General features: G+C 37.3%; 1 protein-coding gene across 1 annotated transcript in view; it reads right to left on the bottom strand.

The window, feature by feature from the left end:
• Positions 1–18,724, bottom strand: part of MYO6 (myosin VI) — a 185,491-nt gene that overhangs the window by 72,815 nt on the left and 93,952 nt on the right. Inside the window, exons 16-20 of the mRNA XM_018558907.1 lie at positions 15,467–15,539; positions 15,018–15,145; positions 12,257–12,352; positions 7,958–8,128; positions 3,996–4,034 (exon numbers count right to left, since the gene is read on the bottom strand). Of these exons, the coding sequence (XP_018414409.1) occupies positions 3,996–4,034; positions 7,958–8,128; positions 12,257–12,352; positions 15,018–15,145; positions 15,467–15,539 (507 nt within the window). The remainder of the gene's footprint in view (positions 1–3,995; positions 4,035–7,957; positions 8,129–12,256; positions 12,353–15,017; positions 15,146–15,466; positions 15,540–18,724) is intronic.

Genomic DNA, 18,724 nt, shown 5'->3' with positions numbered 1-18,724 from the left:
ATCTAAAAACCACAAGGGGCGATAAAGAAACTGTCCTTATGATGCATACAAGTGACACAAAGAGACTGTGACTGTCCTTCAGATTATACTATCTTTATTGATTATCCAGACTTGGCAAAACTTTTCCAGTGTTAGTGATGAATGTCCATAGACAGCATGTAAGTAATCATTGTTAATATACAGTTTTAGAAAACTATGAAACTTTTCACTAGATTGAGAAGAAAAAAAAGCTATGCTTCCTTCTTCAAAGGTTTCCTTACGAAAAAGATCTTTGGCCATAGAAAAAAAAGCACAAAGGTTTTTTTTTACTTCATAAGAGTAGTTTATTGAAGTTTCTGTAAAGAAAACACTTAAACATTACTTCCACTACAGAAAGCTTGTTAACACCAATATTTTATCAATGTTCTTAAAGAACTAGTGATGATTCCAAAAAATGCATTAAATACAGTGAAGTGAAAAATTAAGTACACCCCATAGAAACTGTTGACATATCTGGCAAATATTAGATCTTTATTTAAATAGGACCTACAAATAAAGGTGATATACTTGAATAAGAAAAAAATGCCTTTTCAATCATTAATTTAACAGAAATGTTAAAAATATTAATAGCTGTAATGGTGTACTGTGGAAAAAATTTAGTGCACCCTTGGCATCAAAAGCTGGTATTGACCCCTTTAGCAGAAATGACTTCTAGTGAGAATTTTGTATAACTGGCCACCAGTCTTTGATATCAACTTCTCAATTGCAAGATGTTTGTGAGTTTCCTTGCATGAATCACCCATTTCAAAGTATCCCTACAACATGTCAAATGGAACCAAATTGGGGCTTTTACTAGGGCAGTCCATAACCCTCTATATCAATGGCTGCGGGCTACAAATATTTTCTTTAGCTTGCAGGAAACATGTGTACTATTACTGTGACAAGAGACAACTCTATCTTTGATGGATCAGTCTTCAGTATATAGTTCCTAAAGACTTAGTCTTTGCCTGTTTATTCAGGGGCAAACTGTAATCTTGCGCTCATGTTCTTTTTGGAGAGCTAAGGCTTCTGCTTAAAGAAAATGTTTAAAGGAGAACTATGAGGTGAGTGCTTTTCACTCACCTCATAGTTCTAGCTGACCTGTGACAATTAAACTGTCACAGGTCGGCTCAGTAGATCGGGAAGTGAGCGAACACATACCGGCGTTCGCTCACTTCTCAATCCTGTCATGGCAGAGAGCCGTGACAGGGGAGGGGCTGGATTCTTCCCTCCCCGCTCCGATCCTCCAGTGCTGACTGGCGGAACGGACGGGCGAGGGGGCGGGTACAGCTGGCTCTGCCTCTAGATAGGTAGAGCCAGCTGTCAATCCAGCAGCTGGGTGGATCCGTTCAATCCAACAGCAATGTCGGGAGCTGTAGCTCGCGGTATACTGAGCTTTGGGTCACCTGAGAACGCTAGTTTGTGACCCCATAGTTCTCCTTTAAATAAAAGTAACTGTGAAGCAAGCTGTAGCTTAGGGTGACGGGAGGATGCTAGTTTATGTCCTCCCGTTACCCTAGGGAGAACTATGGGGGAAAGCCCTAACCACATAGTTCTCCTTTAAACGTTTGTGTAATCCCCCAGGGAACCAAGCATATGTAAAGCAACTCGATCACTTCTGCAGTCTGCAGAAAGTGTGCCCCTCTGCCATGTATTCCCAGGCCCTGCGGTCACTCCTGGGTACCTGGGGTGTCCATGTCAGATGTCAACAAAGAGAGCAGAGGACAATCAAAGAACATCCATGAAGTCGGAAGCAAATGAGCTTTATTTCACTTACGGTTTCAAAGCTGCACTTGATTAGCATCAGCTAAGTGCAACGGTGACATTAGGAGTCTTTATAATATATCCTAATGTCTCCTTAAGGAGAACCTGTCACACCCACTGTGCTTATCAGCCCCCTAAGTGATTGCAATCAATTTAAGTAAAACAAAAAATAGATGAAAAAGGTTATTGTATGTTAAACTCATAACAATGGGCCACACAGCTTAAGTAACGCTGCACATGCTAAAGTGAGAGCATGAATGCTAAGGCCATCATTCACTGTTACCTCTAAACTGATGACCTGTTCACGGTTTTAAAGTGTCACCTATGCCCAATCTTAGGTAGCCCTGTTTGGCGCTTTAAAAGAGCGTGCAAAATCTTAAAGTTTGACAGGTTTGCTATCTATTTCTTTCCAAGCAACCTCATCTTCTATATTTTGCAAAAAAAAATAACTAAGAAAATGTGTTTGTGTGCACTAAAATTAACTTTACCTCATTTTCTACTGGAAATATGGGTTTGATAAACCATTGCGCTAATATCATGTGATGTAAAATTTGCAACTGCCACCATTCTATTCTCCTCCTCCTGTGCTCACAGAAAATATATACATTTTGTGGGGTTTTAAGTAATATTCAGGCCTAGAATGTTTATTTTAACATGAGGACAAAAACAGTTTTTAAAAATATGTCTTATTTAACGTTAACCTGCATACTCATTATGAAGGTTCTAATTATTCGCACCTAATATGGTGAATTAATCACATTTCATGGATCTGAAGTGGTGGTAATTGTATGGGTGTACTTACTGTTTCCATATGACAAAACTGAATTTTTTTAAATATTTATTGACAGAAGATTGCCACTCAAGTGCAAGCACTTTTGGGGGCTACACAAGGTCCCCTTCATCAGGCTCAAAATGCCTGATAAAGGAGACCCTGTGTGGCCCCGAAAGCGCTTGCACTTGAGTGGCAATCTTCTGTCAATAAATGGACATTTCGGGTAAGGAGCGCAGCAAGACATGTTTTTATTATTTGTTCAAATATGTCACCTTTATCATTAGGCACTAATTGAATCAAAGTCTAATGTTTGCCTGTTCAATATGTTGAAGAAGTCAACAATTTCCATGGGGTGTACATACATGACTGAATGTATTATTTGATAATTATATAATACATTTATTCTTTACAACCAGCCAGAAAGTTTTCAGATCGAATTCCGTAGCTTTAAACTAAGTTTTTTTCTTGAAGCAGGTGGAAATCTTCAAGCTCAGTCTCAAGGGCAGCTCAACCAAAGAAGATTGAACTCAATATAGTTTTACTTTATCCTTTTTATCTTTCAAATGCTATTCCTGTCTTAGTGTTACTGGAAGCAATCAAACTTACAATCACAACTTTCACATGAATAAACCACCTTTCATCTTTTCAGGCGTGGTTGTATGTTGTAAAAAAAAATAAAATCACTTTTTCAGTAAGCTGAATAACTTTAAAAGCAGTTATAATTACCTTGACATCTATCCATAAAAACAAACAAAAGTCCCGCCAGAATCTTAGCAGAGATGTCTTCTCCCCCTGCTCATCCTCAGTCAGGGAAAAAGAGTTAGATACACCCAAAGCTAAGTCTGCACTGACCTCACCCTACTGCTCATTATGAAAAATTTGAACAGAATGTAAAATAGAGTTTTTTGTAATAAGTACATATTACAGGAAAGTAGCAAACTGACATTATTAATTGTAAAATGCGTATGAAATATATAGCATATCCAGGGTATTTCTTAAATAAAGCAAGAGCTTCACTTCATAATAGATTAATATATATATCCAGACAGAATGTTTAGAGTATTTACTGTGCTCTGTGCATCTAGGATGAATAGTAAAAATTCTCAAAGCTCACAACAAAGACTCTAGGGTTAACATTAAAAAGGAGCTAGCATGCTGTCAGCATTCTGCAGCAGTTTAAAGAAGCAATAGAAATAAACCCTAAGATTTCTGTGCCTCTTTAGAGTACTTGGAAGATCAATTTCACCACAATGTCTAGAACTACAGAGGTGAATGATGGTTGTTTTAAATTGCTTTTACTGCTTGTTCAAAAAATATAAATACTTTAGTGTGCATAGCATGGTAGGGGTGTATTTTAAATATTGCCAAGGGTGTTCATTACAACTATTTGCACAACAAAAACAGAGAAGTACAAAACAAGAAAGCACTGCCATTTCCTTACCGTGCTGCGGAGCTTTTCAAGCAGAAGATTTAACTGGGTCTGCAAAACAAAAATAATAACATAAAATTACAGGACAACAAAAGCAAATACATTTGACCACTGTATACAAGCATGCAGCATGGTGACAAGTTTGCATGCATTAACTGTCAGCAGTGCATGTTCTCTCGGTGTTCACATGGATGTGCAGTCAAATCAAAAGGATTACAGAAGCTTTTAATAAACAAATATTAATGTGCAATGCAGATTTTGCTACTCACTATTCAAGTGATGAATAGTTGACCTTATAACTATTTTCTGTAAAGAAAGCATAAAATCACTAGGCAGAAGAGAAGAGAAGAAAACACTTGGCAGCGGGAAAGGCATGATTGTGAATAACAACAGTGAAATCTTTTGTCTAGGAATAATATTTTGCGCCCCAAATACCAGGACAAGTGGATAAGTGCACCTGAAAAAAGTCCTACACCTTGATCAGTTTCAAAAGACAGTGCAGTAAGCCACAGGGGGCTTTTAATGTCACACCATATTTTATTTTTTGTGCTTTGACTTATTTATGTTATAATACCACAAACTCTGTGTAATGCTTATATCTAAAGCACACACTAACCTTTTTTTAGTTTTAGTTTTTGCGAGGACTTGAGGCCTGCATGGAGCCTATGATCATTTTAGGCTTTGGTTAGAAAATATTTAGGACAACTGATCTAAATCTGTCTAAGCCCAATTTGCACCAGGCTGTGCTCATCACAGTTGCAGCTCCCCATGCATATTGCTTAAGGGCAGTAGTCACACTGTGAACATTCACTTGGCTGTTTTGTTGACCTACTGCAACCTACAGGTCCCAAATTTCTATGCAAATCCTGACTGTGATCAAGAAGATACTCCCAAGTGATCTAAGCAAGACAGGACCTGAAAAAGCGTTAGGTGCAAAAATAACGGAAAATCATTCACCATGATCTTCTTCTTACAACTTACAGTTGGTAAAATACATTTTATTTATTCACTATTGGTATTTTTATAGCCCTGACAAATTATGCAGCGCCTTACATAGTGCACATACACATCAGTTCCTGCCCTCGAGGAGCTTACAATCTAAGGTCCCCATCTCACATGCATACAGGGCCAATATAGACAGGAGCCAATTAACCGACCACCATGTCTTTGGAGAATGGGATAGAACCAGAGTACACGGAGAAAACCCATGCTTCTCTCCCTGATTATTTGTTTTTGGGAGACACACAGAATAAGATTACATATCAACATAATATATTCAATAATAGGTTGCATTGCATAACCTCTTAAAGCATAAAAAAAGGCAGATGGGGTCTTTCCCTGTTATTTTATGTAAAACTCTAAAAGGTAAAAAAGCAGAAAAATGCTAATTAAAAATTCTACAGAAATAATGATTGTGTTTTTTTGCTTTTAGGGCTACAAATAGCCCATCAGCATGTTGAAATAACAGATTTCACTATAAGATTAAATAAAGACAACGCACTACCTGGAGCTAGAAAATTAATTCATACATAAATATAGAGGAACATCACCAAAAATAATTGTTTGACTTGGTCAAGTCAATTGTTTGAATTGATAAACCACATTTTTTTGTTCTAACTATATCATTATATGGAGAACTAACTTTTGTACAACACTCTTATTATATTTATTCAATCTATTATAGACTTTTATGCATAGGTGTTCAGAAATTATGTTATTAACATTAGTATTTTACTTTTGCGATGTTTTTTGTGATAGTTTACTTTTGTGATGTTGGCTGACTTTTCATCATGACATCTCCCCTTGATGCATCACTCTGGATGTATCAGCTCTCGTCTAAATTAATGTCTTCCTGCTTTTCATACTGCAGTGATAGATTAGGAAAGGAGGAGTGCCTCCAAATCCAGTTGCTAATATATCCAAACCTGGAAGCAGATACATCCCTCTGATTCTGAGGTCGCTTCTCAGCAATGAGGAGGCCACTATTTCACCTACCAGCAGGTCCCTTAGTTGTTTAACCCAGAGCAGCACTTATACTCTGCCGCTGGCTATGGAGGAGGAAGAAGCTAGTAACTACATATGCTTGAGTGGATCTATGCTTTAATGCACTCATTGGTATGCATCTTTTATGATCTCTTATATACAGTGCCTATTTTCTCGCTATGCAGTAACTCCACCTTGCCAGGATAAGGTCCATAAGAACAAGCAGATAACTTTTATCCTGATACATGACGGTACGCCTGGCCTATACTTTGACTAGTGAGGGCATTTTTAGTCTTCCTTTTTTCCATATATTTTTTGTAATGCACGAGGTGCTGCACCCTCTCTTATTTTGTTTTCTACAAAATAATTGTTTCTACACTTAGGAAATGGCAGCTGGAACCAGGTGGTTGGCGTAGACATTTTTATTTGCTACAGATTTCATATATCGGCCCATATATCCGTTAGCCAAAATAATCCCGATATTAAGGCCACTGTTTTGTATTAATTAAACAACTGTCATGAAGATTCTAAAGTTGTGCAAAACACTTTATGCGTTATGTACTAGTGTATAGTTGACTTTAGGTTGCAGACATGCGGCATTTATATGCAATGCACAACACCACACATGTATAGTGTGAACAGGGCCTATAGAAAACAAATGTTTTCTATATGTCAGGCATTTTTATGTATTAGTAGAGGTTTTAAAGGACTAAAACCTGGGGAAATTTGAAGATATTGCAAATATGTACTGAATATGTTTACTTTTTTTTTTAATTGTGCCTTGAAAAAAAGAGAACAATGATATAAAAATTAAGTTACAGTTAAAGTGAAGATACAGTTAAAGGAGAATTATGGGATGAGTGAAATGCACTCACCCCATTGTTAGAGTCAACTTGTGACACTAAAGCTCTCATACGTCAGCACTATAGCTCGAGAACTGAGTGATCACATACCACTGATAATTCACCTTACCATCTTCTTCCTGCAGAGAGCAGTCGCCGCTCGTTGCAGGGATTCCCCCCTCACCTTTCTGTTCCTCCAGCACTCATTGGAGGGACAGACAAGGGAGGAGGTGGGCACAGCTGGTGCTGCCTCTAGAGAGGCGGATCCAGCTGTCAATCAGGCAGCAGGCAGCAGGGTGGATCCCAACAATATTGTCCGGATCTTTCTGGGCTGCAACGCGGCTCTGCGCTGTCAGCATATAGCGGGCAAAAGCCCGCTATACACACACACACACACACACATACATACATACACACACACACTGAGTGAACAGATTATTATGACCACCCTATCAGTACGTCGTTAGGCCACGAGATGACTTTGTTGGGCCGCCACGTGACTCTACGAGATGTAGAAAGGTGATGCAAGGAATCTGACACTGCACTGTTGCCCTTCTGTTGTCTTGTACCAGTCTTGCCACTCTCCGTTCTGCCCTAGCATTGACTAGTCGCTGACAGCCACAAATCGCATGTTCAGACCCAGATTTTCAGCTGACAGTCCAGTCTTTAAACACTTTAACAACAGCTGCTCTTGAACATTTAACTAATTCTGCTGTTTTGCTGATACTCGCTCCATGGCTCAGAGCGCCAACAATCATCCCACGTTCAAAGGCTGTTAAATAGCGTTGTTTACCCGTATCTTCAGAAAAAAATCACTTCTACTGTCGTGGTAAACAACCTGCTTCCCTATTTATAATGGTCTGGCCCTCTAGCAACTTCAGCGCGAAATTATAGCTAATTATAGCTAATTTGCCTACAAACGTCAGGTGGTCATAATAATCTGGCCACTCAGTGTATACATACATATATATATATATTTTTTTTATATCATTATTTATTTATTTTCTTTTGCCTTGACAAGAAAGGGAGGAAACAATGACAGGCCTTATTTATCTGGACTGGCAGATTAATGCAAAATGAAATGACAGATATGGTTAACTATTAAAAATAGAAAGAAGATGCCATTATGCCAAGAGAGATTTTTCTTACCCTAAACTTGTTCCCCACACTGATGAAGCCGAGTTTCCCAGTCTTCTGCTTGGATTCCTTGTTATTATTGGCTGATTCAAACAAATCCCGTACAAATTTATCTTTGGACTCACAGATGAGGGACTCAAGTGACATATGCAGAGCATCATTATTCTTTTCCACAAATTGAGTCTAGTGGGATTTAAAAATATATATTTATAGCAGAAGTTAAAAAAAATGATGAACAGGACACGGTTTTATTTTTTGTCAATATTTTGTATAAATGCAACTCATATAGTGTCATTTAAACTTCAATAGACACATCTGTACACTAAGTTTCTACATGGCTTACAGAAAAATGCATATACTTCAAGTACCTTACCCAGACAAAAACACACCTACCCAGTTCCTTCTCCTATTATTATATAATTTATTCCACTTTTAGAAAACTCTACTTTTAAAGTACATTTGCTCTTAAAGAGGAACTTTACCCAGATCTTTAAAATAGCAACAAACCTTTAGAAATGTTTAGTAGTGACAATCTACAAACATATACTTCTAGATAATTGCCAGCTTTTTTTTTTTGCAAACCTTATTTCTCTTTTCTTTTCCAGTCTTCTGGCAGTGGCCATGTTAACCAAGGGCAGATTACGAACTCTTCATTTACTTCCTGAAAATCTAGCACATGTGACTAGACATGTGACCGTGCACATCATCTCAGGGGAGGAAAATGCCTTTCCCTGAGATATCGTGAGATTAAAGATGAGATTTCCCAGCAATGCTCTGTAGATGTAAACTTCCCAGGATGCAATGCTTTGGCACATGACATCATTTCTGCCAGAAGTGGACCAGGAAGTAGATGTACTCTATTTGTAAGTAAATGAAAAACAAGTTTGTTTAACTAATGAATGTAAGAAGATTTTAAACCAGCATGCAGAGCTGATTTTTATTGAATGGGGGTAAAGGTGCACTTTAATTGTGATTATTTTTTTTTATATTTGGTTGTTGTTAGTGCAAAGGAAAACCTAAATAAAAAAAGGCACAAAAAATCCAACTCTGTATTCATTAATTTTGTATGTATTCAAAAAAAAAGTCATCCAAACAATGTAATCTCCTGAATTTGACATGAGATTAGACGCTTGCAGTCCCTGTACAGTACAGCTCAGACTGGGAGAGAATGAATCAGCACAATGAGCAATCAAGTATGCTAACATGAGATATGGTGATAAGAATAGAGAACAGGGTGAGAGTTGAGCCAATCAGTGTGCAGCTTCCCTTTTCACTGTCCAATCATAGTTTGAGAGGGGGAGAAGACCCATAAGTGTTAATTTACTGCAGCAGAGAAACAGCAGGTGTTCTGCCCTGCCTGACAGGGATTTGCGGTGTTGCAGAGCTGAGTAAATCTCCGGACTTTATCGACAAAAATACATATCCCTTTAGGCAGGAAACGTAATCTCACTTGTATTTCATCTGTGTATTTAGCGGTTTGCCTGGATCTCAGCCTTAATACAAACGCACACCTATGAAATGGTCAGGGGGGTGTTTTATACTTGCCATGCTACTTCTTAGCAATAGAGGGTAAAAATGAATAATAAAACATATGGTAAACATATCTGTTCTGTTTTGAACTGCCTAACTATAAAATCTCTGTAATGATATTATTGCCTACTTTAAAATATGATGGCAGTTTCATTGATAAAAATTGGTGGCAACCAAAACTATAAAAATTTAAATGATAATGTCTGGTTGGAAAATCTATAATAAAAACGGTGCAATTGGTGAATTGCAGTATTCTTATCTTCTCAACATTCTCATGGAAACAGAGTTGAGAAAAACCCTGCAGGCAGCAGTGGGAGTAAAGAAGTACTAAGTTGTGTTTTATTATTAGAATCATAAATGTAAAATACACAGTTATATAACATGTAACTGAAACAACCTTCTGCTGAATGTTCTGAACATAAAATGCCCTCAGTGTCACTAATTTAGCTTTGGCTATGACCTAAACATCTGAATCTACAAGACGCTTGCATTGTTGTAGAAAATATTTGAACACAAAGAAACAGTGATAATGTAAATGTAATGTACCTTAACCTAATGTACATTACAATAACCTATTATAAATGTAATGTACATTAACCCATAGCAATCCATCACCTTTCAACATCCCTGATTTTACTGCATTTAGAACAATGAAAGCCAACTAGTGGTGGACTGCTATGGGTTACAGCACTTTGCACATAAATCTTTATACACTGGTTTATTAGTACAATTCTTAAGGTTTAGCAATCAACTGACAAGAAAGTTAGCTTAATGAGGATCTTTACCCATATCTTCAAAATAACAACAAAGCACCTTTAGAAATGTTTAGTAGTGATAATCTACAAACAGATTCTTCTAGATATTTACATGTTTTTTATTCTGTGCATGTCCTATTTTTTTTCCATCCCCAGTCGTCTCACAGTGGCCATTTTAACTGAGGGCAGATTACTAGATCTCCCTTAACTTCCCGGAACAATGGCACATGTGACTAGGACATGTGACCATGAACATCATCTCAGGGGAGGAAAATGCCTTTTCCTGAGATCTCATGAGATTACAGATGAGATTTTTCCACAATGCCCCACTGATGTAACCTTCCCAGGATCCAACGCTTGGGCACATAACAACATCTGTGCCAAAATGGACCAGGAAATGGAAAAAAAACACAAAATTGTAAGTGAAATAAAAATATGTTTGTTTAGCTAATGAATGTAAGAAGATATCATATCAGCATGCAAATCTGTTTTGCTGATGTGATTTCTGGTCAAACGGGGTAAAGGTCCACTTTAAAGGGGTTGCCATAAACAGCATTTATTTTTCTGATGCAGTGGCCCAATGAAATGTTCAGGTGGATTAGGCCATTTAGGGTTATCCTAGGGAATGGGGTGGGGGGTTGGACAGCAATACAGCAAGTTCTTTTATGGTCAGAAATCAGTCAAGGTGCATGATTAACTGCGGTGGATCCCAGTAGTAGAGCAGCTGGGTGGATGAATATATGCACTATATTTCTTGTGAATCAATAGGTACTGTAGCAACTACAGATGTCAGGGTTTCTTCTAGATGTATAAAAAAAAAAAAAAGCCCAAAACATAGTAGTTAATGCTTTCATCTGTTTTTCAAAACCAAACTGAGCTTTGTGCGTATGACTGTAGTGAAGATTTTAGACTGGGGTCTTTCCGTGACAAGGACTAATGAGAACTGTTCAGTAAAGCACAGAATAAACTAGTGCTACATAAATAAATACATAGCTGAAAAGCATAAACCTGAAATTTGATTTCGCAAAAGAAGCAAAGATCTGTACGTTTACATAAAAATGTGACTATAGCTATATTAGATGTAATAATTTTCTTCTTGATGTAAAGCACCAAACTGTACTTTAGAGATCCAAAAATAGAGCGCTTAGATCTAAAACGTGCAGTTAACTTATCAGTACAGAATATTGGTAAAACATAAAAGCATCATTAAGGTAGGAGGAAGTACAGATGAACAAATTGAGATACAACTATGTTATGTGTTGTCATTTTCTCTGCAGAGTGTAAGTCCTTCAACCATGACAATATGTCTTCTGACAGCTGTACATGCTCCTCTGCAGGACACAATGTTTCTGTCTGGATTCACTCCGGTCTGAGACGTGACATGCATGCTGTCTAACCTCCAATAACAGATCTTCCTATGTACCAGTGTACAACAGGGCTCGAACCTATGAATCACACTTTATTTATTTTTTACAGCGAGCTTCACAAACTGTTTATAAAACAAATATTTTCTCCTGAGACAAAGTTGCAATATATTGTGCCATTATTCCTAAAAGATGAAACTGAACTCATTAGACTGGCATCACAAATAAAAATGGGAACGCTAAGCAACTGAGTTAAAAGTTTGAACTGTGTCAGTAAGGAATTGTTAGTTTTGCGATTGATGAAACTATGGACACATTTTTTTCATGTTATTGTAGATGCTACAGTAACAATTATTAGATCATTAACATATTTAGTTGCAGATTGTCTACTAGAATATCATGCTGAATTGTTTTCAATGGCACAGACAAACAGCTGGTTTTGGATGTGCTACACAAAATGTAATTTAAGTTGTATATCAATTCACGCAGACCTTGAATGTTAAACCAGTGAATATCAGAGTACATTTCTTATTGTTAGTCAAGAATGAAAGGAATGTAAATTAAATCCTTGGATTGTTGATCAAAACCTTCCAAGCTATATGTTTTAGAAGTGACATATACACAATAGTAGCCATCAAGTATTAGACATAAATAAAGCTTACGGTTTCATAGCACACGGCTCCTGCAAAATGTCGGATGATAAAGCCCTCATCGTCTCGCACATTTCGGTGAACAGTGAGTTTGGATTTTCTGGGGATCTGCAATACAAGCAGAAAAAATTGATATGCGCTTGCTTTTTCCATGATGCAAAAAAGTATTTTTTTATTACTATACACAAGATTTGTTTGTGACAAGGTCTCAAAATGAAATGCTACTACTTTTTGCAATGCAAAAAAAAAACAAGTAAACTAGAAGGCAGCATAATCTTTAGCTGTACGCAATGGAAAAAACAAAAGACCAATGATTTCTATTTATCAGGCTTGACTGAGGGTCTTAATGTACCTTTATGGTCAGTGGTTAGCAGACACAGAGCAGAGGACAGTATAATTTCTCTCGTCTTATACCTGCAGAATGCACCTTCTAAAAGGATCTCATTAGTAAAAGAGCAGTGCTTTATGCTGCAGTCATAAAATCATACCTTATCGAGGATAAAATCATGTAATTTGTTTGCCATGGATGAAAAGGCAGCTCTGTATGCTGGCTTTGCTTGCTTGTGAAAAACACAAAATATGCTTACATTTCTAGAAAAGCCTCAAGGGAGGTGTAAAAGAAAAATCTATATGCAGCAGCTTATTGTAAACTTGGTAAATGGAACAATTTATGTGTAAAACACACAATTAAAAAACAAATACTGTAAGTGATTAATTTCACCTAGCAAAACCTTTGTAATTTACAACTTTTTTACATAAAGACCATGCATTTGAAGTCAAAAACTTTATTTATTACATACTTAACTATGTAAAGAACCACTTGAAAGAAATGTATATATGCATTGACTGAATAAAATCAATGTTGTGGAAGAATAAAGTCAGTTGAACTATTAGCCAGACAACAAAAAATGACATCCTAGCATGAGCCTAGTGTGACTAGATGACTCCATGGACCACTTTACAGGGCCACGATTATGATACCTTTAGAGTAGAATGACTGAGGTATTTGGCCTAACACTATCCAAAATTGTAAGAGCTTTTTTCTGTATCCTTCTGACTTGCAGATCAAGATGATGATTTTCAAGGTTATTAGTAGGGAATAAAGCCCATTAACACCTTATTGATTTTCTATGGACTTTTACATTCATGAAAGCTCTTCTGAATTGCTAGCCACCATTGGAATAGGATCCATTAATATATCAGCATGTATTACTCCTATAAAGCATTACAAACTGCTCAGTCTGCGAGCATTTTTTATAAGATGCAGTGATTTGACAAGAAAACCTTTTATCACAGTGTAACCACACTTGTACACTTGTTGCAGAGCAGCACAATGCCAAGCAACTCAGGTAAGTGGGGTGTGCTGCCATAAATGCTACATGCTTCTTTTTTGGTGCGTTTAAGTACACTAGGCAGAAATAGCAGGAGTTACCAGCACCCCGGTTTCCACTCTACCTCATCTTTATGGACGTTGAATAGTCAAAACACCACATTGAAATACTTAAGGGTATGACTATCTTCAATAAAGATGGAATGGTAGAGTGGAGACTGGTGTGCGGATGACTTGTTTTTCTAAATGTGATTATGTACGGCACCATCTGTAGTCACTGCAGCACCCACCTGAGGATCAGGGGTTTATATCAGTCAGGAGTGCAATGGGACTTCTATGGGTAAGTACAGTAGGCAGCTCATTGAAATGAATGAACTGTCTAAATGCATTTTAAACGAGGATCCATAAAGTGCTTAACATGCCTGTTATCGTAGTACAATAGTGTGAATAGGCCCTAAATGTCTGTAATCTACAGGAATGTATGCAAACACACTAGCAGTACCATACTTCCTATATACCATACTGCCTATATATTCCTGTGGTCTGTAAACAGACCACAGGAATATATAGGCAAAAAATGAAACATATTACTGCTACATAAACGTGAGGAGAACCCTGTTAGATCAGATTTGCTAATTAAAGGGAATAGTGGCCAAGCTTACAATAAAAAAAAAACTTTCTTATGGAGTAAAAAGTACCCATGTACAATCATCTTTAAAGTAAACCTCAGCCAGTTTAAAGTCCTGCCTAACAGCAACCACCACCAGGCGCCTGCTCTTGCTTTAATTAATAAGAAAACCAATTCCTGTGCACTGCTCTAATCCTGGTTTTAATAACCATGGGCTTTCCTGGCTTCGGGCCTGCCGCCCTGAGCTTGGCCTGCCTCCCTCTAAACGAAGTGCTATTTTTGATCACTCATGTGCACTTACTGGACAAGTGCACAGATGAGGAAGGGGCTTAGCTTGGGAAAGGGGCCAAGCCACAAAGCAAGGAAAGTAATTTAAGGAACTCAGCCATAGGATGGTCATTGATCTGGTAAATTATAGTTGAATCTGGAAACTCTATATGGGCAGAATTCAAACACTGCAGAAACCTCCTGGCTAATTAATCCCAGTGGAAAAACAGATCATCCTAAAACAGATCTTTCAAACCAATAACTATTATTCCCTTGAGATAAGTGCCAGGGGTGTTTGCTCAGTGCAAAAATAAGTATACTTGGCTGATAAAAGCAAAAGCAAATGTTTAAGTCATTATCATTCATCACCTGTCAAAGGCAGCCATCTCAAGCCTATGGGCATCTTTAAACAGGAAAATTAGATTTGAATGCTACAATTCATTGAATTGACTCAGCGTTAAACATACAAACAAATGTACTAGCAATAGAGAAGCAATACAAATGATGTGAATAAGAAATACATACAATACTGCAATTGAGTAACTTACAGTAAGTCGGAAGTGGTCCTTGTGTTTTTGGTGAACAACAGATGCGAAATGTTGGTCACTAGCCTGGGGCAACCTATTCTCCTCATCCAGAATATCAAGGATACCAACTAATTTAGATTCAATAAGATCTGTATATAAAAAAAAAATGCTTTTTATATACCACAGAATATATTTTACCCAACACAGAATGCTAGCGAAACAACCACAACTTTGCAAGATGCACTACCATTGTCAAGAGTCAAACAATTCTTTCACTAGATAATTATCTTTGGAAGGAGAACCGCATATCTGTCTCAGGAACATAAAGAGGAAATTAAAACCAGGGCGGCATTTATTCCAGACAGTGCACTAAACTTTTTTTTAAATTAGGTATATGCATCTTTCCATAATGCTTAACTGGGTCTCTGACAATAAAAAATAAAACAGAAAATAAAAACCACTGCACTAACCTATACAGTCCTGGTTATCCACATAGTGCACTTCATTGACACCAAGACCCTCTCGCTGGTATAATTCTTGTTCCTGAAAAAAGAAAGACACATATGGGTCCATTTATAATTGTTTCCACGCAAGTACCATACAACTTTCACCGATAAATAACTCATGTTTCCAGTTGAACCTAATTAATAAAATGTATGAATCTTGGTTGAAAATAGTGTGAATTTTTTGAGAAAACATAACATTGATCACAGCATAGGAGAGGAAAATGTCATGCATCCCTAAGACACAAAAAACAAACAAAGTCAATTCAAGGCACAAGGTAACAAGTGCAAAAGTCTCAAACATGTGATAACAAGGTGCTGGATTAAAATATTCAGTAAATCAGATTATAACAAGGCGCAGTGGCTCCAGTAAGGCGTCTTTCCACACAACAGGACCCTTAAAAAGGGAACCCAGAGTTGAGGTTCCACACATACAAAGTCCAATGAGAGTGCCAAACAAAAGGACCAAGAGTCCAAATTATTTTAACATAAAAGAATTTGGACTCTTTGACCTTTTGTTTGAAGGTAACAAGTGCAAACTTTCCTCATTACCCACAACTTATCATCTTTTTTTTAAAAATAGTGTCCTAAACTAGAAGAGAACATTTGCGTTGGAGCACTATGTGTTTCAAAACAATAATTGACCCTGATGATTGTGACTGGTATGCGGATGCAGCTTTTCTAGTTATTCTTTTAAATGCTGCTTTTAAAAAAAAATAAAAAAAATGGAAGAATGTGCACTTTTATTTCATCCTTATATAACTACTAGGGAAGCAAACAGTGGACAACAAAACTAAAAAAGAAATAAAGACCCCTATTATACCCTAGGCAAAAACAGAAGTTTCCCGATACCGACCAATAGACTTCTTAGCTATAAAGGCTGGTAATCATCATTTAAAAATGGTTTATATTCTGTATTAACCTCATAAATGTGTGGGAAGAGAAAGAATGTCTCATTTGAACAGGACTTTCCCTTTTTCACTAAGATAGCGTGAAGAAAACCCTACAATGAGGATACATTCTCTCCTTATACAACATTTAATAAGGAAACATTGTGCAAAGTACCCATAGCAGCCAATGAGAATTCATCTTCCAGTGATCTGACATTACGAAACTAAAAATCGTATGGTTATTTCACTTCACATTGCCTGTTTAATAAGCCCCCAAGTTTAATTTATAGCAATAACAGAACAGGTGTAAAAAGCTCTCAAAGAATATAGCTGGAGCTCTAATTTAATATACTGTTTGTGTGCTATTTTCTAATACATTTCTGGGATAAAAAAAAAGTCCCATTAAATCCTAAGATGTATCACTACTATGGTCATACTTTTAAAGTAAATGAAGTATTCCTTATTCCAACTAGCAGAGTTCTAGTTGAACAGATCAACAGCAAATAAGCGCTGAAGATTTAACTAATCTGTGGATAGATAAGGTTGTCCTAAAATACTAATAATAAAGGATAAGATAAAGCCCCATATATCCTTGTTCAAATTAAAATCACACTCAGAGCTAAGAAACTTTAATGCTTTTTTAATAATCTTTAATACAAAAATCATCCTGTTGGGCAAAGCTACAACATACTAAATGTCCTACAGCATATGAATTTAATAAAAAAAGAATAAGTGCCAATATAAGATCAAAATCAACTGACCCCAATGACTACAGGAAAATTTCAATGGATTATATGGATTGTAGGAGAATTAATAAAAGAAGAAAACAAGCTACTTATTTACATAGCATAATGCACAGAATTCCTTTAAACTCACGAACAAACAGAAAGCCGATATCTAAATATTGTTTTGATATGATATTAAATATCTGTACACCCGTATGTCACCACTGCAGCATTCCGTTGGAACACTGCTACCACCATGAGGTCCCGCTATAGCAGTTGCCTTGGTGTTTGCATCAATGAGTAGACACCCAAATAAAAGTATGGTGTTTATTTTCTTTTTACTCCTTAGTGAGCATACAAACTTACACTAGTAATACAATCAATTTCCCTTTGCTGTAGGTCATGGGGTAACCCACTGGAAACTAATGCACAGAAGGACACAGACTTTTAACCACAAAGTATTGTTATAATGTATGTGGCATTTGTGAGCATGGAACTATTAAAATGGTATGTCCAACCATTACCAAAATGTAACCCCAAATCCCCCCTCCTGCAAAGCATACACCTGCAGTTTTCCTTTACCTTGTTCCTGTACTGATAAACAACTTGCATTACTACCGGTGACAATATCAACAGGCCTGTAAGCAGTAAGCCAGAGCAGTTTATAGGACAGGAGAGTCTGTCAGAAATATTTTTTAAAAGGCAATTGCCTATTGTAAACAGACCCAAATATTGAAAATGAAAGAGGATTCAATGTGATCAGAGCCCAGGGAAAGAAAAACGGATTGGAAGGTACCGATTACTTATTGCATCTTCTTTAAACTAATCCTTACATACAAAAAACATATATGTCTCATCATATGTCTAACTGAAATAATGTCTCAATTCTACATGTAAAATTATAATTGTGTAAGACAAGAATGTATGAAATTTTAATACAGATGTGAGTATTTGAAATATGATCATCTCTAGCTATGAGTTCCTGCAATGCAGCTCCTATTATGTATTGCCATTTTATGATTTTAAGCTTTATCCCTGGCCCTTAGCAGAATGTTTACAGAACATGTTGTTCAGTTTCTAGAGAACAGGTGGCTTCTCTCTAACTGCATTTATGTCTGCAGTCAGCTCCAAGGCATTGTATAATGTCCAATCACTTTCCAATAGTCATGTGTGAGCACAATACAAAGGTTACAAAAAATAGACTCTTGAAGAAAATGGTTTTATAAAGTCAATGTTACAAAGGATGCAGAGCCAATGCAAGTAAAGCTTTAAGGTGGAATAAGAGTCCCGCACTTTCATTCCCGGCATCCCACAGATGCCAGGGATGGATGTGTACCGTATATACTCGAGTATAAGCCGAGATTTTCAGCCCATTTTTTTGGCTGAAAAGTGCCCCGCTCGGCTTATACTCGAGTCAGCGCCAGCGCGTCTTCTTACTTACCTCGCCGAGCGTCGCGTCACTGCTGCTCCGGTGTGCGGCGCTCCGAGCAGGGTCATCTGGCAGTCTCCGGGTCCTAATTTAGGTGGCCGGAGACTGCCAGATGACCCCGCTCGGAGCGCCGCCCACCGGAGCAGCAGTGACGCGACGCTCGGTGAGGTAAGTAAGAAGA

This window comes from Nanorana parkeri, unplaced genomic scaffold (genome assembly GCF_000935625.1).
Source record: "Nanorana parkeri isolate BGI_ZX_2015 unplaced genomic scaffold, ASM93562v1 scaffold368, whole genome shotgun sequence".
NCBI classification, from domain to species: domain Eukaryota; kingdom Metazoa; phylum Chordata; class Amphibia; order Anura; family Dicroglossidae; genus Nanorana; species Nanorana parkeri.
The sequence above is the reverse complement of the archived record's forward strand: the minus strand, read 5'-3'. Positions and strand labels throughout refer to the sequence as shown.